This window comes from Mus pahari, chromosome 21 (genome assembly GCF_900095145.1).
Source record: "Mus pahari chromosome 21, PAHARI_EIJ_v1.1, whole genome shotgun sequence".
Classification (NCBI taxonomy): domain Eukaryota; kingdom Metazoa; phylum Chordata; class Mammalia; order Rodentia; family Muridae; genus Mus; species Mus pahari.
Genome location: NC_034610.1, coordinates 16,754,548 through 16,774,207, shown reverse-complemented (window position 1 = coordinate 16,774,207; position 19,660 = coordinate 16,754,548). Strand labels below are relative to the sequence as shown.

Below are 19,660 nucleotides of genomic sequence, written 5' to 3'. Positions count from 1 at the left end.
TGTGTGTGTGTGTGTGTGTGTTTGTGTGTGTGTGTATGTGTGTGTGTCTGTCTGTCTGTCTGTCTGTCTGTCTGTCTGTCTGTCTATGAATTCTCTCTCTTTTCTTTTCTTTCTCACTGACTGCCAAGAGTTATAAGAGTTCAGAGTTTTTCCTCTGGCACAGGGAATGCGAGCCACAGTCAATCAAGATTTTTCCCTGAGAGAAAAGCATCCTGAGTAATTTCTCTAATTGCGACTGCCATAGGCAGCAGCCCTATCAGTACCCGGACAGACACCTCAACCCCTCCATCAGCCCCTCTTAAGTCCTGACCCCCATTAGTTGCTCTCAGCACTGACCTCCACCCATGCCACGTATTGCTGCCTACCGCGGTTTACACCCCCTCCAATGAATGTGAAACCTGACCTTTGACAACCTACACATTTTCTATCAAAAAATCCATTTCATATTGTTGAGTTCCAGGAGTCACCCCAGAAAACATTCTAACACTGATGTCAGTTAAATAGGGATGGTTTATTGAATGCGCACTCCAAGACCGATCAACCAGGGCAACAGCTCAAAGCTGTGCACTGGACATTTCTCAGGGCCAGTTTATAAAGAATAAAACTGCAAACATCACATTGAGCTCATATACCTGGAATGAATGCTGGAAGTGCTACCTGGTTATCAGCCTTGACTCAAGCCATTTTATACATAAAGGTTCATATTAACCTTTAATTTGATGGGTCCTACATGAAAAATTATAGTTGTGGAACTTCTTAAGATTTACAAACCTCATAACATACAGAACACAATAGGCTATGTGGTCAGCATGACTTTGCTGAGTCAAGTTATTTTCTGCATCACTGACTGGCAGGCATATTACAGCAACAATATAAAATAGCTGGTAGACATGGAACAAAATGGCCACAGCTATGTTAGGGGGGTAGGTTTCAACAATATCCAATATCTAAAGAGACAAGATACTGGGCAATAATATAATTTTTTTTTGAAACAGTAGCCTTAGCTGTCCAGGAGCTTGCTCTGTAGTCTAGGCTGGCCTTGAGCTCATACAGATCAGCCTGCCTCTTCCTCCAAAATGCTTGTATTAAAGGTTTTCACTAACACCATCAGGTCTAAACAATTTTTAAAAATGCTATAACTATAGACAATAGTAAAGAGAATGATGATTGTAATTATACTAGTGACGGAAAATCCAAGACAAAAGTATTAAAGCACAAAATAGAGAGTATTAGCAAATAATACAATGGTCTATTGAATAGAAAGTCCTTGATAAACATAGCTGCATGTCACAAAATGCAGACATCCCCAGCAGACATAAACAGGACTACATAAAACACGTGAAAATAGGCACACTGACCATGTTCTTTTCACACCTGGGAGGACAAACCTAGAAGGAGGTTTGACTTATCTAAGACTCCAATACTTCCTACTAAAATCCTACTTGTGTATTTTACACAAAATAATCCTGAAAGTACCAAGGAACAGCAAAGAGGTGGAAAACACTAAGAGAACCACATGTAGAGATGATCTTATAGTATATTACAATCATAGCAACGGAAACCACTTGGAATTGTCATGACAACAGACAATAGGAGATATCAAAGTGAAGATAGGATAGACTGAGTTTGTTGGCAGTATTTTCAGGAAAAGAGAAATTAACACTAAAAGCTAGAGAGCATGCTAGACTATCAAAAGCTCCAAATTCTGAAAAAATAAATACAACCAAAAGTATTGATTTCTATAGCTTTATAGTATACTATAATCACTGAAATGAAAACCATTTAATATTGGTACATAGACCTGATCAGTGATGTGGATGGAATAAGGACAGCATCACTCACATGTACAGTCAGGTAAAATTTTATTGCCTCCTAGAATCAATTCTTCTGTAGAAAGTCTTCTCATCTCTACTATTGGCTAATCCTGAAGAGATTTTTCTCATTAGAAGTTTCCAGAATTATTTCTAGTGAAACAGAATATGGCAAAACTGATTTCATGTCCCACTTCCACATTCACTTGAGCCCCTTGCCATGCCTTCACCAATCTTCCAACATACCTGGATCCTTAGCTACTGTCTCCTCCATCTCCATCTTCCAGGGTGCTTTGCTGTGCTCCACAGGCCAGCAGGTCTGGTGATCAGTGAGCCCTGCACATAGAAAGACATTCTTCAGAAAGTACCTGGATTTTGAACACAGTTCTGTGCTCAGTAGATAAAGAGAAATGAAAATGAGGATTCTACAGTGACCCCCCCCACACGATTGTCACGTGCTGTCAGAATACTGAAAATACTTAGAAAGCATTTTCAGTTAGCATAAATTGAACCTCACTTCCAATCCCAGTTCAGTGAAGTCTCGGGGTCAGAAATGAAACTGAATGATGGTGATGTGAATAGTATACACTAGTGATGTTCTGAATTTATCATGGACTAAAAATGATGGAAGCCTTATACTTCCAAAGGAACACACCAAAGAAGAGAAAACATTTCATAGAATTTTTGTTCCTCTAAAGATTTCACCTTAGTTTGTGGGATCTGAGATTCATTCACACAAATCTCACATACTTGCAGTCTAATTTGTCAAGAACTCCAAGGAGGAGCAAGGGAGACAGCAAGAAAACTATTCTTACCTACTGAAACCAGACTCATCTAATTCTGCAAAATCCAATCTCTGTACAGAGACCTCTGAGCAGGAGCCAGGCATGGCCCCCCCTCCAGGGAGAAGTCCACAGGCCACACCGTTGATTGTCAACAGACCACAAAATAAAAGACAACAGTTTGAAAATCCCTGCTGGTACACAACTTTAAAATGTTAGCAATGAGCAGATAGAGGTGGGTGGAAACCTGTGAATTCCAGTCTAACCTGGTCTACAAGGTGAGTTCTACGTAAGTTTGGCCATGTGTCCACAGACAGAATGGTTTTCTTGAACCAAGAAGAAATAAGAACTGCAGGCAGGCATTTTTCTGATTATATGAATTATCATAATTATTCACAAGATGCTTTCTAATATTATAATACTTTTTAATTTTCTCATTCTCTCCCTCTCTCTCTCCCCTTTTCTCCCTCTCCTCCCCTCCAACCCCCCATCTCTCCAAAACATGGTTTCTCTGTGTAGACCTGGCTGTCCTTAAACTTACTCTGTAAACCAGGCTGGCAAAGACCGCCAAGATCTTGGTCCTGTGAAGGTTCTATGCCCCAGTATAGAGGAATGCCAGGGCCAGGAAGTGGGAGTGAATGGGTTGGTGAGCAGGGTGACAGGGGAGGGGATAGAGGGTTTTCGCAGGGAAACTAGGAAAGGGGATAACATATGAAATGTAAATAAAGAAAATATCTAATAAAAAGAAAAAAATATATAATAAACACCAAGATCTACCTGCCTCTGCCTCTGGAGTGCTGAGATTAAAGGTGTGTGCCAACACCTCAAGCTGCTTTATAATGCCCTTTCAAACTGTGAAAAAAACTGTGAGCTGATTCCCTCAAATAGCATACTGTGATTTTCCTGGATCTAATTTACAACATTAAGAACTCAGGACAAGGGTTGGAGAAACGGCTTAGTGGTTAAGAGCACTGACTGTTCTTCCGAAGGTCCTGAGTTCAAATTACAGCAATCACATGGTGGCTCACAACCATCTGTAATGAGATCTGATGCCCTCTTCAGGGGTGTCTGAAGACAGCTACAATGTACTTACATACGATAAATAAATTTTTAACAACAACAACAAAAAAAGAGCTCAGAACAAGAAAACCCTTTCTTTTCTTTTCTCTTCTTTTCTTTTCTTTTCTTTTCTTCTCTTCCTTCCCTCCTTTCTGCCCAACCTCTTATTTTTCTTGTAGTTGTTTTTTGTTTGTTTTTTGTTTTTTGAAACAAGGTCTCACCATGCAGCTCTGGCTGTCCTAGAACTATGTAAAGCAATCTAGCCTCATTGAGATCCACCTGCCTTTGCCCCCTGAGTGCTGAGATAAAAGCAGAGTGCCACCAAGCTTGGTTGCACACTTTATACAACATTGCATTTACATCAGAGATTACAAACGTTTAGGATGGAAAATTAATGGTGGATAGAAAGTTTACTTTTAAAAGTTAATGTTTACATCCATACCTGTAGAACTCACAACAGATTATACTTTCAAAATCAATTAAATTTGCAGGGGTTCATTTCATGACTAATATCTAAAAGCTCTCTGGGAATCCAAGTCCCTAGGTCCATATGCCACTGTCTTGAATTTTTAGTGGTAGAACACGGAAGTTAGTATGGATGATGGTAAATTTCAATAGCTTTGTCCTTTCCACCATAGCAGAGAGAACTAAGTGTGCAAATATCAGCAGATAAATTCAAATATTCTACTAGATTATTCTTATGAGAATATCTGGCAGCCAGAAGATCAATAAAAAGAAAGTATTATTCCAGCTAATATTATTGAAAATTTATCGACGAGGGTAAGACATTCACAGCAGAATTTTGAGAGCTGCTATCCTTGTGAGAAATGGAGATGAGATTGATCATGCTCTGCTCTGCTGTCACCCTTTCTCCAGTCCCGCAGCTCCTCTGACCTGGGAAGTTCCAGGGCCTCCCGGCTGCGGTTCCTGCTGCGGAGGTGCTGACTGCTGACTCCCAGGACGCCCCAGAGGCACCTGAGGCTTAGGGAAGTTTTTTTTTGGTCCTGGCCGAGTCTTCTGCACTCAGGTCTCCAACACAAGATTCCCCACGGTGCAGGCCGCCCCAGCTCAGCCGGAAAATGGGTTGACACTCCTGGCTTTGACCCTTTATTCCCACTTCCTTTAGCTCACACACACATCGTCCGACTTCCCTAGCGTCACTCCTCTAACCCCACCCACTCTACACTCTCCAAACCACCATCCAACATACCACACCCCCACATCCTCTGTTTCTTGGTGAGTGGCCCCGCCCCGCCGAAACCGGCCCTTCCTCCTCAGTCTCTGGCTTCATTCCACGCTGCTTCAGCTCTCAGGCTGCCCTGGAGCGGCTCTGCAGAGCTTCCCCACATGCTTGCTGCCAGCCTAGACCATAAGTGGATATAGTAGGACGCTGTACCCCAATATCTGACCCCTATATTAGAACCCTTCAAGATGCAAGAAAGGCAGCCTAAATCTCCATCGGAGTATCAGCTTGTAGGCCACGAAATGCATACAGAAGAACAGTCTAAAACATTCAGATGCCAGAGTCCCCATCCCCAAAACACAACCACGAGAAGCCAAAACCAAATACTGCAATTTTGATTTGGGGAAAGACCTTTCAGGAATGGGCTGTCTCAAGAACTCACTGGTCAGTTTTGGGGTCCAGGAGTCATCCCACAAACCAATTTCGGTCAGACGGGGATGGTTTATTGAACACACACACAGTCTAAGACTGATCTATCAGGGCCACAACTCAGAATTTAGGGGCTGAGCTACAACTCTAAACATTTGCCATGGCCTGTTTATAAAGGAAAACACACACACACACACACACACACACACACACACTGAGCTCATGTGCAGGTGTAGAAAGTGCTACCTACCTGTGGTCTGCTCTGACTCAGGCTATTTTGAGTAGCTAGACAGAACAATTCTAACTGACCTTTTTTCTGATTGGTCCTAAGTGGAGCTTTTAGTTGTCGAATTTCTTAAGATTAACAAACTCCAGTACACACAGAACATAACAGAACACAACAGACCCTGCTCTGAGTCAAGTTATTTGTCTGTGTCAATGACTGGCAGGCATATTACAGGAACAATATGAAACAGCTGGCAGGCATGGAACAAAATGGCTAGAGCTACGCTGCAGGGGTAGGGAGGAGCAGACCTCAACAGTCGGCCCACAGCTAAGAGCCCAGGGCTGAATTCATCCTGCATTGTACTATTTTCACCACGAGATGGCGGTCTTGTCGTTTTAGTAACTCAGAAACAAGTTCGTCTTCAGGACTCAAGCTAAAAGTGCTTTGAGATGAAACCTAGAATTCATTTACTTTTTTATTAACACAGTGGTGAATGCAGAGAATCTCGGCTGTCCCTCGTAGGCATAAATATTTTTGCAGCCTATTTTAATAAACGTTCAACCTCTCCTCTTTCCCACCACCCACCAGAGCTAGTGGAAGAGAAAACTTATTAGGATACGAGGGAAGTGGACCTGTTTAGCAGTAGTTCGTTAGGGGTGATCTTAGTCGTCTTTGCCAGAAGTTCAGTCACGTAGCAAACACCAAATACAAATCAGCAGGTGCAGTTCAATCCTCCTGGCAAGTGGACACCACGCATGAGCCAGCAGGTGCAGTTTAATCCTGAAAGAACCGCAAGGCTCAACAACCAGCTGAGGCTGCTGAAGCAGCAAGAAACTACAGGAACCTCACCAGAAATTCTTTAGCGAGACTCTCTCAATGGCAGCATTACCACAAGCGGAGCCAATACGTGTGTGTTGTTAGCAAAGAATAGTGAGGCAGAACAGAGCAAACAAGTGCTCTCACTCCCACTGTCCGTGGGGTCATATTTGTCACGTGTCCTTTCATGTGTTTGCTATAGAAATACATCCTTTCACCTGTGTGCTCCAGCAAAACATCATTTGTCTTACCTGACTTTCCAAAGAAACTAGAAGTTTCTTTGGAAACTGCATGAAGTTCAATCCCTGATGCAGAAAATAAGGTATGTTGTTCCAACCCTAAAAAAGTCAGTTGCACCATCCCATTTCTAGATCTGGGAACACTGAGGAAGATATGGTCAGAAAACGAGAAGGGAAAGAGGGAGAAAGGCTAAGGCACACCATTCTCTAGACTCCATACAACTACTGTAATCAGTAACCAACAGCAACTGTCCTTGCCTGCACTGGCCTCACACAAGACCACAGTCTAGGAAAGGGAACGGCTGGGACTCACTTTACCTCTCTGATATTGGCTATGGACAGACTTGTTTTATATGGTTTAAATTTCACATGTTATATGGACCTGGGAACTCATCTATTTCAATTAGAGTTTCCAATTCAGTGTAAAATAAGTCTTTAATATAAGTAGGAATAAGATCTACATGTTCGGGCTGGAGAGATGGCTCAGTGGTTAAGAGCACCGACTGCACTTCCGAAGGTCCTGAGTTCAAATCCCAGCAACCACATGGTGGCTCACAACCATCTGTAATGAGATCTGGCGCCCACTTCTGGTGCATCTGAAGGCAGCTACAGTGTACTTAGATATAATAATAAATAAATCTTAAAAAAAAAAAAATCTACATGTTCCCTTACGTGTATTAAGTAGCCTGTGTAATTGTCCTGACACACTAACAAACAGTTACATATAGTTTGCAAGGTTATGCAAGCCTTTAACCCCAGCACTAAAACGGCAGAACAAGGGGAACTCTGAGTTCAGGGCCAGCCTGTTCTACATAATGAAGACCCCTCCCTGATGAGTAACTTTTACAGGACCTGAAGCACCATGCAAGCTTCTAAAGAAGGAAGCCATTGAAAAGTCCTACCCAACTATTGTGTCCTTCCTCCAGCCTTGAGCAGGCTGCTTGGACCTGTCTTGTTACAGCAGGCTAGCCCACCTAGGGTGGAGTCTTCAGACCTAGGTAAAGTCTATTGTCATGCCACACCTGCAGCTTTCCTCCAAGATGCCACTACCTGCTGAGAGGCTGAACCTGTTCTGACACTCTCCTGATGCAATGAGATCCTGGTGTGGTGGAGGATGGGTCCCCCCCACCCCCTTATAAGCTTAGACTCTTAAGTAAACATTGGTCTTGATCAGAAAACTTTGTCTTGGCTCGGTTATTTCTCTCGAAGCCTTTCCCATCCAAAACCCATCTTTACTTTCAGGAATCCAGTAACTCATGGCCGCAGGCAGCTACAAGCTATGGTGTCTATAAACCACACCAGTGATCATTACAGTACAATAACCCTAAGAGCGCAGTAGTGGCAAGGATACCTTGGTAGTAACCCCACAGTTCCCTAATTGGACTTAAAACATTTTTAACAAAAGAGAAACTGGTTCTCTGGCTGCCTCTCCTCCATCCCCATCAAACTTCTGAACCATACAGGTAAGCTACACTTCCCCCGTCCAACTTCCCTGCTATCTGAACCCTCTGGGCCAATCCAAACTGCTCTGAGCAACCTGCCATCCCAGGAGGACATCCATTATCCTGCCACGTTGCTTCCCAACGTCATTGGACCTGAGGCTCCTGAACATACAGAAATGCAGGTCCAGAACCACACAGCCCAAGGGTATCTGTCAGAGACCTACCATGCCAGGGTCACTGAGGATCATCCGCCACCCCAATACCTTCTGCAACAGAATATTCAGGGACCAAAACCATCCAGGTGACTAAAGACCCTTGAAAAAACACAATCAGCAAGAACCAGAATATTATGACACCTCCAAAGCACAGCTACCCCAATGCAGCAAGCCCTGAATAACTTAACATGACCAAAGCTCAAGAAAATAACCATACATCCAATCTTATAATGATGATAGAGGACTTTAAAGAGAAAATGAATAAATTTCTTTAAAAAATACAGGAAAATATGAACAGACAGAGGACTTTAAAGAAGAAACAAATCCCTTACAGCCATGCAGGAAAACACAATTAAACAAGTGAAGGAAATAAATAAAACTGTGCAGGACATGAAAGTGGAAATAGCAATAAAGAAAACATAAACAAAAAGAATCCTGGAGTCAGAAAACCTAGGGAAGAGAACAGGAACTATAGACACAAGCCTCACCAACAGAATACAGGAGATGGAATAGAGAATCTCAGGTGTGGAAGATACAATAGAAGAAATTGATACATCAGTCAAAGAAAATGTTAAAGCTAAAAAAAAAAATCCCTAACACAAAACATGCAGGAAATCTGGAATACCATGAAGAGACCTAACCTAAAAATAATAACAAAAGAAGAAGGTAAGAGTCCTAGCTCCAAGACCCAGAAAATATTCTCAACAAAATCATAAAAGAAAACCTTCACAAGGAAGCATATTGAACACCATCTAGACTGGACCAGAAAAGAAAATCCTGCCAGCACATAATACTGAAAACAGAAAATCTACAGAACAAAGAAAGAATATTAAAAGCCATAAGGGTTGATAAGCTAGGTAACATACAAAGGTTACACCAGAATTACACCAAACTTCTCAACAGAAAGTTTTGTAAAAGCTAGAGCAGCCTGGAAAGATATTCTGCAACCTGTAAAAAGCCACAGGTGCCAACCCAGACTACTATATTCAGCAAAACTCTCAATCACCATAGAGGGAGAAAACAAGATACTTCAAGACAAATCCAAATTCAAACACTATCTACCCACAAATCCAGCCCTACCAAAATACTAGAAGGAAAACTACATCAAAGAAAACACACGAAATAAGTAATTCCATACCAGCAAAAATAAGGAAACCACACATAAATACACAGGCGCGCGCGCGCGCACACACACACACACACACACACACACACACACATACACACACACACACACACCATCAATGAACAGGAAATAACAATCACTGGTCATTAATATCTCTTCCTATCAGTGGACTCAATTCCCCCAATAAAAAGACGCAGGCTAACAGAATGGATACAAAAACAGGATCCGACAAAGAGCGCCTGCGAAAGGCCTTGGCCAGGGAGGTCAGCGGCCGCCGCTGCCTCGCCGGGCACCGGGACTCCACCAGCCCAGCTCTCCGCTCGCCGTCCGCGTCCTTCCGCTGTCGCCTCCGCCCGCGCCCCCTGCGCACCGCTGAGCCCGCCCGCCCGGGCACCGGCCTCTTCCCTTGCGGGCGGCTCGGGCCCTGGGAGGGGTGCCCGGAGCCAGCCGCGCAGCATGCACTGGGGGGTTGGCTTTGCCTCCTCCAGGCCGTGCGTGGTGGACCTGAGCTGGAACCAGAGCATCTCCTTCTTCGGCTGGTGGGCCGGGTCCGAGGAGCCCTTCTCCTTTTATGGGGACATCATCGCTTTCCCTTTGCAGGATTACAGTGGGATCATGGCAGGGCTGGGCTCGGATCCCTGGTGGAAGAAAACCCTTTATTTGACCGGGGGAGCTTTGCTGGCTGCGACTGCGTATCTGCTCCAGGAACTCCTGGTCATTAGAACTATTTTGGTGGAAAACTCTCTGCTCAAGGGAAGATTCCTTGGATTGAATATAATAATGAAAAAGTGTCTGGCACAGAATTCATAATCGACTTTCTGGAAGAGAAACTTGGAGTGAACTTAAATAAAAACCTCGGCCCCCATGAAAGAGCCGTCTCAAGAGCCGTGACCAAGATGGTGGAAGAGCACTTCTACTGGGAACTTACAGAGACCCACCCAGCTCTGCCTTCGGAACTCGGGAATTAAAAGGTGACAAGAAGTACAACCTGGGACCCAAACTGTCCACTCTTGATGCCACTGTCTTTGGACACTTGGCACAGGCGATGTGGACCTTACCGGGGACAAGACCGGAGCGGCTAATCAAAGGTGAGCTGATCAACCTGGCCATGTACTGCGAGAGGATCAAGAGGAAATTCTGGCCCGAGTGGCACCATGACGATGACAACACCATCTATGAGTCTGAGGAGAGCAGCGAGGGCAGCAAGACTCACACACCCATGCTGGATTTTAGCTTTTACTCAAGGACAGAGACCTTTGAGGACGAGGGGGCTGAGAACAGTTACTCCAGGACCCCTGACACGGATTTCACTGGACACTCTCTCTTTGACTCTGATGTGGAGATGGATGACTACACAGACCACGAACAGTGCAAATAATGCCCCATCGCGGAGCCTCGTCCTCAGGAGCCACCACTCCCTGGGGTTGGTCTGATTTCCCAGATAGAAATCCATCTGAACTGGGAGGAGATCTTCAAGCCTGGGCCAGTTTTAACATGCTAACTGGACTATAAGCTGCCTTCTTTCTTTTTCTTTTTCTTTTTTTTTCTTTTTTTCTTTTTTTGTACCAACAAAAACACAGAACCATTCAGATGGTTCCGTCTAAAACAGACAAAACAAATATCAGCATGGTACCTGAAATCCATTTTTGTTTTCATTAGAAAACCAATATTGTGTGGGAGGGCAGGTACACGAGTGGGTTGTCAATTGGGTGTTCTATTGATCCTTTTCAACAGAGGACTTGGCTGTCAGATGGATTCTTGACCATCTTTCATCGACTGGGGTTTTAAGTAATGAGAAATACCATCAGAAAAGACATAGGAGCTCATGTCCCTTGGCTGCTGTTGTACGTTGTGTGTGTGTACTTGTATGTTGAGACAGAAGTGAAGTGAAGTCCACCAATATTCATTGGATGGCTGTTATGTGTGCGGCGCTGAGTGGGGGTGCTACGCAACACGAGTTCATTATCAACCCTGCCTGTGACTAGCTGTGTGATTCAGGGCAGGTCCTTTAACTATTGTGTGCCTCATTTCTCCCACCTGTATGGCGGGGGTTACAATACTCTCCACCTACCTACCTCACAGGGGTGTTGTGGGGACTCACATGGCAGCATTAGTGTGATGCTTTAAACCTTCAGGAAGTGGTGCAACATGAACCTGTTTTCTTCTTCATTGTGCTTCATAAATGTTAGGGTCGGAGGGCAAAGGACTTTCATACTTGGGTAACAAGCACAGTCACTTGCCAAGGCTGTGCAGATGAAACACACACAAAACCAATTTAGGACTGTGCCATTTCTCCTTGTGACTTTGCTGGAGGAACTTTGGATGGAACTTGGCAAATCAGCAGCAGCTACGCATGGTCCTCAGCCCTGTGCTTTACAGAACAGCATCTCTTTCTTTGCTGGATGCATCGGAATGTGGCTTTGCTGCCCCTCGCCAAGTGCTAACTTGCCTGTGTCTATTGATGTGGAGAAGATAAAGCTTAGGACCTTGGCAGGTTAGCAGAGATAAAGGAAGGTAAGCAGGAGCTTGTCAACTGTTGTAGGTTTTTTTTTTTTTTTTTGAAGATGGAAATGCATTGAAAAAAAAAAAAACAGGATCCATCATTCTACTGTATACAAGAAACACACCACAGTTGTGAAGATAGACATAGCCTAAGAGTAAAGGGCTGATAAAACGTTTTCCAAGCAAATGGACCCAAGGAGCAAGTTGGAGTAGCCATTCTAATATCTAATAAAATAGACTTTTAGCCAAAATTAATCAAGAGATGGGAAAGGACATTTCATACTCATCAAAGTAAAATCTACCAAGATGATATCTCAATTCTGAACATCTATGTTCCAAACACAAGGACATTGACACTTGTAAAGGAAAGATCACTAAAGCTTAAATAGTCCAACAAACCCCACACATAAGTAGTGGGAGACATCAACACCCTACTCTCACCAATTGACAGGATATCCAGTCAAAAACTAAACAGAGAAACAATGACACTAATAGATAATATGAGTCAAATGAACATAACAGACATCTATAGAATATTTCACCCAAACACAAAAAAATATACCTTCTTCTCACCACCTCATGGATCCTTCTCCAAAAGTGACTGTACAGTTGGTCACAAAGCAAACCTCAGATACAAGAAAATTTAAGTAATGCTTTGTATCTTATCAGACCACCACAGATTAAGGTTGGACTCCATAAGAGAAACACTGGAAATTAGACAACTCTCTACTCACTGATCTCTGGGTCAGGGAAGAAATAAAGAAAAAAAATTAAAGACTTTCTAGAATTCAATGAAAATGAACTTACAGGACACAATGAAAGCAGTGCTAAGAGGAAAGTTCATAGCACAAAGTTTCTTCATAAGGAAATTACAAAATTCTCATATCAGCAATTTAGGTAGTGCTTCAGTCTCATAAACGTACAGCTGAAAGTTCTAGGGAAAAAAAAAAGCAAGCACACCAAAGAGGAGCAGAAAGCAGGAAATAGTCAAAATCAGTGCTGAAAGCAACCAGATCAAAACAAAGAAAACAATCCCCAGAACAAATGAGTTCGCTGAGAAAATCAACAAGATAGACAAACTCTTAGCCAAACTAACCAAGAGATATAAAGATAGTATTCAAATTAACAAAATCAGTAATGAAAAGAGAGACATCCCAACTGACAGAGGAAATTCAATGACTCATTAGGTCTTACTCCAAAAACCTGTACTCCACAAAATTTTCAAGTCTTAATGAAATGGACGTTTTTCTAGACAGATACCACTTACCAAAGTTAAATCAAGATCAGATAAACTATCTAAACAGCCCCATTGTCCCTAAAGAAGTAGAAGCAGTCATTAGACGTCACCCAACCTCAAAAAGCCCAGGACCAGATGGTTTTAGTATAGAATTCTACTAGATTTTCAAAGAAGTGCCAATTCCAATACTACATAAACTGTTCCACAGGATAGAAACAGAAGGAAAACTGCAAAGTTCATTCTATGAGGCCATAGTCACTCTGACAGCTAAACCACACAAAGACTCAACAAAAAAAGAGAACTTCAGACCAATTTCTCTTACAAACATTAATGTAAAAACACTCAATGAAATACTCAAAAATCAAGTCCAGGAATATATCAAAGACATCATCCATCAAGATCAAGCAGGCTTCATTACAGGGATGCAGGGATGGTTCAACATATGAAAATCCATTAATGTAATCCACCATATAAAAAAACTGAAAGAAAAAATTACATGGTTATCTCATTAGATGCTGAAAAGAACTTTGATAAAATCCAACAGCCCTTCATATTAAAGGTAATAGAGAAATCGGGGACAAAGAGCACTTACCTAAACATAAAGCAATATACAGCAAGCCAATAGCCAGCATCACAAGAAATGGAGAGAAACTAGAAGCAATCCCACTAAAATCAGGGACAAGACAAGGTTGCCCACTATCTCCATATCTATTCAATATAGTAAATGAATGTCTAGCCAGAGCAATAAGACAACTAAATGAGATCAAGGGGATACAAATCGGAAAGGAAAAAGTCAAAGTATCACTATTCACAGATGATATGATAGTATACGTAAATGACTCCAAAAATTCTACCAGAGAACTACTACAGCTCATAAACACCTTCAGCAAGGTGGAGGATGCAAAATTAACTAAAAAAAATCAGTAGCCCTCCTTTACACAAATGATAAATGGACCAAGAAAGAAATTAGGGAGACAATACCCTTTACAATAGCCACGAATAATATAAAATATCTTAGTGTAACTCTTACCAAGCAAGTGAAAGATCTATGTGACAAGAACTTCAAGTCCCTGAAGAAAGAAATAGAAGAAGATATCAGAAGATGGAAAAATCTCCCATGCTCATAGATGGATATGATTAACATAGTGAAAATGGCCATCTTACCAAAAGTAATCTACAGATTCAATGCAATCCCATCAAAATTCCAAAACAATTTTTCATAGACCTTGAAAGAGCAATTCTCAACTTCATATGGAAAGAAAAAAAACCCAGGATAGTGAAAACAATCCTGAACAATAAAATAACTTTGGGAGGAATCACCATTCCTGATCTCAAACTCTACTACAAAGCAATAGTGGTACAAACTGCATAGTTTTGGTACAGAAACAGACATGTTGATCAATGGAATAGAATAGAAGAGAGAGAAATAAACCTAGATAGTTATGGGCACTTAATTTTTGATAAAGAAGCCAAAGCCACATATTATAAAAATAAAAACATAGTCAACAAATGGTTCTGAACTAACTGGATGTCTCCATATAGGAAAATGAAAACAGAACCATACTTATCACCCTGCATAAACTTAAGTCCAAGTGGATCAAGGACCTCAATATAAAACAGGATACATTAAATTTCATAGAAGAAAAAATGGGGAATATTACTGAACTCATTGGTATAGCAGAGAAATTCCTGAACAGAACACCAATGGCTCAGGCTCTAAAATCAACAACTGATAAACGGGATCTCATAAAACTGGAATAAGACAAATAGGCAGCCTATAGATTGGGAAAAGACCTTCACCAACCCTGTATCTGTCAGAGAGCTAATATCCAAAATGTACAAAGAACTCAAGAAATTATACACCAACAACTCAAATAACCCAATTTAAAAATGGGGTATAGAACTAAATAGAGAATTCTCAACATAGGAATCTTGAATGGCCAAGAAGCACCTAGTCTTCAAGGAAAAGCAAATCAACACAACTATGTGGTTCCATTAACACAACTATGTGGCTCCATCTTACACCCATCAGGAAGGCTACGATCAAAAACTCAAGAGATAACACATGTTGGCAAGTATGTGGAGCATGGTCGCTAACAAAAATCTAAACTTTCCCCCTCATACTGAGATAAGCATAGTCCTCACCTCTCCTCAAGGAAACTTCTCTTGCAACAGACAAAGACCAGTACAAATAAACTATGACTAATCAAAATGCAGAGCTGTAGATGCCAGGTCCAATATCCATTAAAACACCTATAAAACTTTTCTGTAAATAAGGCTCACTGACAAAGGGGAATGAAAGATTGTTAAGAGACAGGATCAGAGAGTTTGTCATGAGATTTTTGTCTTTTAATATAATTAGATAGTTATTCTCTATAGTAACAGTACTTATTAGCTGACATCTCCACACATCCTCCTCAGTACCTACCTGTTGAGGATAACCTCTGACACATCGTATAATACCACTCTACAAGCTATGTTTAATCATGCAATACTAGCACAACTGCTTGTGGACACAACCAACATGTTTACTTATTGGGTTTGAGATCTGCTCCAAAGAGACGAATTTTTGCCTGGTACTGTAAACATGGCCAAAAAACATGGGTTGGGAATTAGAGGTCGAAGGACAAAGCTATTGATGTTCTATTAATGATTATGTTGTTATTTGACATCTAAGTATTCATGTTTAACCCATCAATTTGTACTACTTTAAATCTTGGTGAAAGAAAACTCTTGCAGTTGGCAGTGGGTAATGCAAAGACTCATAACTTTTAAAAGTACTGGGAAGAAGCAAGTGTGTAAGACTGGCACAATTACCATTCCATCATGGCTGAGGGAGAATCCCATGAGTCTCTTTTATCTTCATGAAGCTTACTACATGATTTTAGACTTTAGAGTATATACATTCCCATCTTTCTTCAGTACTTCAAAATGAATTCAAGTATGCTCTTGGTGATTTCTTTTTCTTTTNTTTTTTTTTTTTTTTTNTTTTTTGATTTTTCGAGACAGGGTTTCTCTGTATAGTCCTGGCTGTCCTGGAACTCACTTTGTAGACCAGGCTGGCCTCAAACTCAGAAATCCGCCTGCCTCTGCCTCCACAGTGCTGGGATTAAAGGCGTGCACCACCATGCCCAGCTGGTGATTTCTTTTTGTTGTTGGTTTTTGTTTTTGTACCAAACTGGCTTGGAACTCAAGAGATAAATGTGTTCTGCCTCTGGAACGCCCGGCTTGAAAGTCTAGTTTCTTGAGATGTTGTTTTCATTTAAAACAAAAAAAAAACCAAAACACCCCACCACTAACAACAAAGCAACTTTTCCCATTCTGTAAGTTGCCTCTGTCCATTTGAGTAGGTTTTTGCCACTTACAATCCATTTTCTACTTTTGGCAAAGAGGAAAAACAGAGTCCACAGGATGAGTCCTTGGCTTGTAATTTCTTTGATTTTTTTTTATTATAATCTTGTAGTTCATATTTAAAAGACTTATATGTCTGTCTTTATGTGTCCTTTTATTTGTGTCATCTATGTTGTGCGATTTTTTTAATTCAATATAATCTAATTATATTGTTTTCTTCTATGGAAAATGATAGATCTTCACCTATTTTTGTCTTCTGAAAACTTAGTACATAGTGTTGTGAGGTTCTTGAATTTTTGACAGTTTGAGAAACGGTTTTAGTTTCTTCTTCTTGATCCTAAAGGCTTGCCTCTCCTCATTTCTTGGTAAATCTGTGTTTTCCAGTTATTGCAGTCAATTTTTTCTTTCTGTGCTATTTAAGTGATTTATATGGTTAACACATTTGATTTGGGTTTTTAAATCTTTCTGATTTATTATTGGTTCTTTGTCCTAATTAGTTTCACTTGTCAACATTATAGAGCCTACAGTCATCCGAGGAAGCCTCACTTGACCCAAGCCCTCATCAATATGGGTGGACTCTGTGTCAGTGAGAGATCGTTTTGAATGATGATTGATGTGGGAAGGATCTTCCACCGAGGCTGGCAGAATCCCTAAGCAAGTGGGCCTGGGCTAGGTAAAAGAGGTAGCTGAGCATTAGACAGTGACCAAGAGAGAGGGCATTCCAGGAAAAAAATGTTTCTCCATTTTTGTTTGTCTGTTTGTTTTTGTATTTTTTCCCTAAAGTTTATTTTCTTGAAGCTTTAGTTTCAATCCTAAGCTCCTAAAATGATGGACTTTGATCTGAGAGGACTAAACAAGTCCTGAGATACCTTTGATTAGAGGATTCAATCACAGCAGCAGAGTAGCAAAGCAAGTTACAACAACAACAACAACAACAACAACAACAACAACAACAACAACAACGTGAATTTGCTGCTGGGCAGAACCTGGAAATATTCTCTTTTGGTTGTGGAAAATATCAGGACTTGAGATGACAACCAGCATAGAAAACTATACTCAGAGCTTAATCAGCTGTTCTTGTGGGACCTGGAAGAGAAGTGTGTTGAAAGTAGTGCAGACAGAGGGACTGTCTGGTCATAGGACTTCAGTAGAAAATAGACTCCATGGTAAAATTAGCTAGAGGTCATTTGTGTGGTGTTCTGACACCACATCTTTCTTACTCTGCCTATGCACTCAGAAATTGGGGAAGACAAAGTTACAAATAATAGGCTGTATTCTCAGATGGAATATTGAATCTGTTGGATGATTATTGCTATCGACTCATTCAGGACTACAATGAAAAAAATCAACAAGACTTTGCAGAAATAAGTGTAAAGTCTATGGTTTGTAGAGAAAAACATCACTGCGAAGTTACAGGTGGCAGCCAAATACTGAATCAGAGGGAGGAATTTTCAAAATGATTTTCACCATTACAGACATGGTCCTTGTCATGCTTGGAAGCCTAAGAAAGTACCCCAAGGGAAACATTCTCTTCTGCTAAGCGTTCAACTAATGGAAGGAATAGTCATTGGGATGCCAACCCCAGGAAAGAACTTCATAAAAAACCTGCTGCAGCTGTGGTCCAAGAGTGGCAGGTTCCATCTTAATTTAGGATCCAAATTTGACAGGATCACCCAAGTTCTGGAAACAAAAGAGACACAAAATATAAGGCAATGGATTTGTCCTTTGTAGTTTCAGTTCAGCACTGTTCCAGCCATCCATGTTTGGCAGAATCATAGCCCCAGTGATGGAGGATACTGGGAGAGAGCAATGCATGAACCTGTAGGATGAAGCCTGAGTTGGATTTTCAGAGCACAAGATGTTGAGATATCTAAGATATGAGACACCTGTCATGGAGAGCTTCATATAGGGGGTGAAAGAAACTAAACCTCAAGATCTGTGAGGAGTTGCAGGGATAGGCCCATCTAAGCCTTTTGAAACTTAGGTCCCATGTGTCTGAGAAAGAGCTACATGATTAAGTGTATGCCCTGTGGGTTTCTTGCTTTTGTCCAAACTTCTTTGTACACATTCATCTCTATTGGAATGGGAAAGGGTATTCTGTGCCATTGTATGTTGGAACGACATAGCTGGCTTTCTGATTTTACAAGATGTGGCAATCAAGAAACTGTCTTGAGTGTCAGAAGAGACTTTGGGCATTTGAATAGTGTAACTACTCTTGCAGATTATTAGGATCATTGAAGTTAGACTAAATGCATGGGATGTCTATAGTAGCCTATAGTAACCAAGGTCAGAATGTAGTTGATTGAGGCAAAAAGCTCCTGGAATAAGATAATGTCTTTGAACACTTGTCTCTGCTTTGTGGCTTTTGGGGGAGCTTATTGATGTGTTTATAAAAGATAAAGAGAGGAAAGGGAATATGTTCTATGGAGATGGTGATTTATGGGGGAAGAGGGTGCCTCTGTGGGCCCATGCTGAGGCATCCCTTCCCACTGAGGGACCAGCCACAGGATGGTATAGTATAGAATAGAGTTTATTCAGAGCTTGGGGAGGGGAGTTAAGAGGGTAGTAGAGGCAGAGGAAGGGGGGGAAGTAGAGGCTGGCCATGATGACCTGGAGAGAGAGGTGGGAAAGGAATTGCGAAGGGGTGAGGGGATAAAGCAGGATCAAGAAGGGAAGAGCAAGAGTCAAGAGAGCAAGAAGGGGTTAATCAGCCCCTTTATAGTGAGTTAGGCCTATCTGACTGTTGCCAGGTAACTGTGGGGTGGAGTTCAGACAGAATGCTTACACTTATAATGTTGGGGTCCAAGAATCACTGAATGAAGACCCCCACACTCAAATAGTATGCAAAAGGCAAGAGTGTTTCATTCTACAGAATTCTAGCATGCAATGGTCTACCATTCAGTAGAATAGAGACAGACAAGTAAGCTTTGCAAGCTCAATTTAAAGCCAATTTGGGAAATTCTAGGGAGAAGTAGGTAACTTTTGTCTTTATTGCTTGGCTCTATTTCCAGGGGTATGGGTGTCTTTGGAATTGGTAAAGTGCTGGAGAGTTCTGGGGAATTCAGAGGATGTTCTTGAACCATTGCTGATGAACTATTTTTTTGCTCAGACCTGGTGGTGGGAGCAGCTCCTGATTGGCTGACAGTGATGGTTGATTTTCCTGGAATTGACTTGTTTTGGACTGTTCCAGTTCTGGGAAACAGAAACTTAGGCCTTGTCTCCCAACTGCCTGTTTGTAGCCT

The 19,660-nt window shown here is 41.5% G+C and overlaps 2 protein-coding genes and 1 pseudogene across 5 annotated transcripts in view; 1 reads left to right on the top strand and 2 right to left on the bottom strand.

Moving 5' to 3' along the window:
- The window catches only part of LOC110338287 (zinc finger protein 54-like), a 24,102-nt gene extending 17,445 nt beyond the window's left edge, over positions 1-6,657 (bottom strand). The window contains exons 1-2 of one of the 3 annotated variants that reach the window (XM_029532852.1): positions 6,558-6,657; positions 2,058-2,147 (exon numbers count right to left, since the gene is read on the bottom strand). In XM_029532852.1, coding sequence (XP_029388712.1) covers positions 2,058-2,091 — 34 coding nt within the window. In that variant the 5' untranslated portion in view covers positions 2,092-2,147; positions 6,558-6,657. Of the gene's footprint in view, positions 1-2,057; positions 2,148-2,626; positions 2,702-4,546; positions 4,757-6,557 lie in introns of those variants that run through there. The other 2 variants (XM_029532850.1, XM_029532849.1) reach the window with 2 other exon arrangements.
- The window catches only part of LOC110338283 (zinc finger protein 54-like), a 91,818-nt gene that overhangs the window by 42,803 nt on the left and 29,355 nt on the right, over positions 1-19,660 (bottom strand). The gene's annotated exons all lie outside the window — the stretch shown is intronic.
- On the top strand, positions 9,785-10,852 carry LOC110338487 (annotated as a pseudogene). The gene is made up of 2 exons (XR_002381299.1): positions 9,785-10,246; positions 10,300-10,852. The product of XR_002381299.1 is annotated as a failed axon connections homolog (transcript).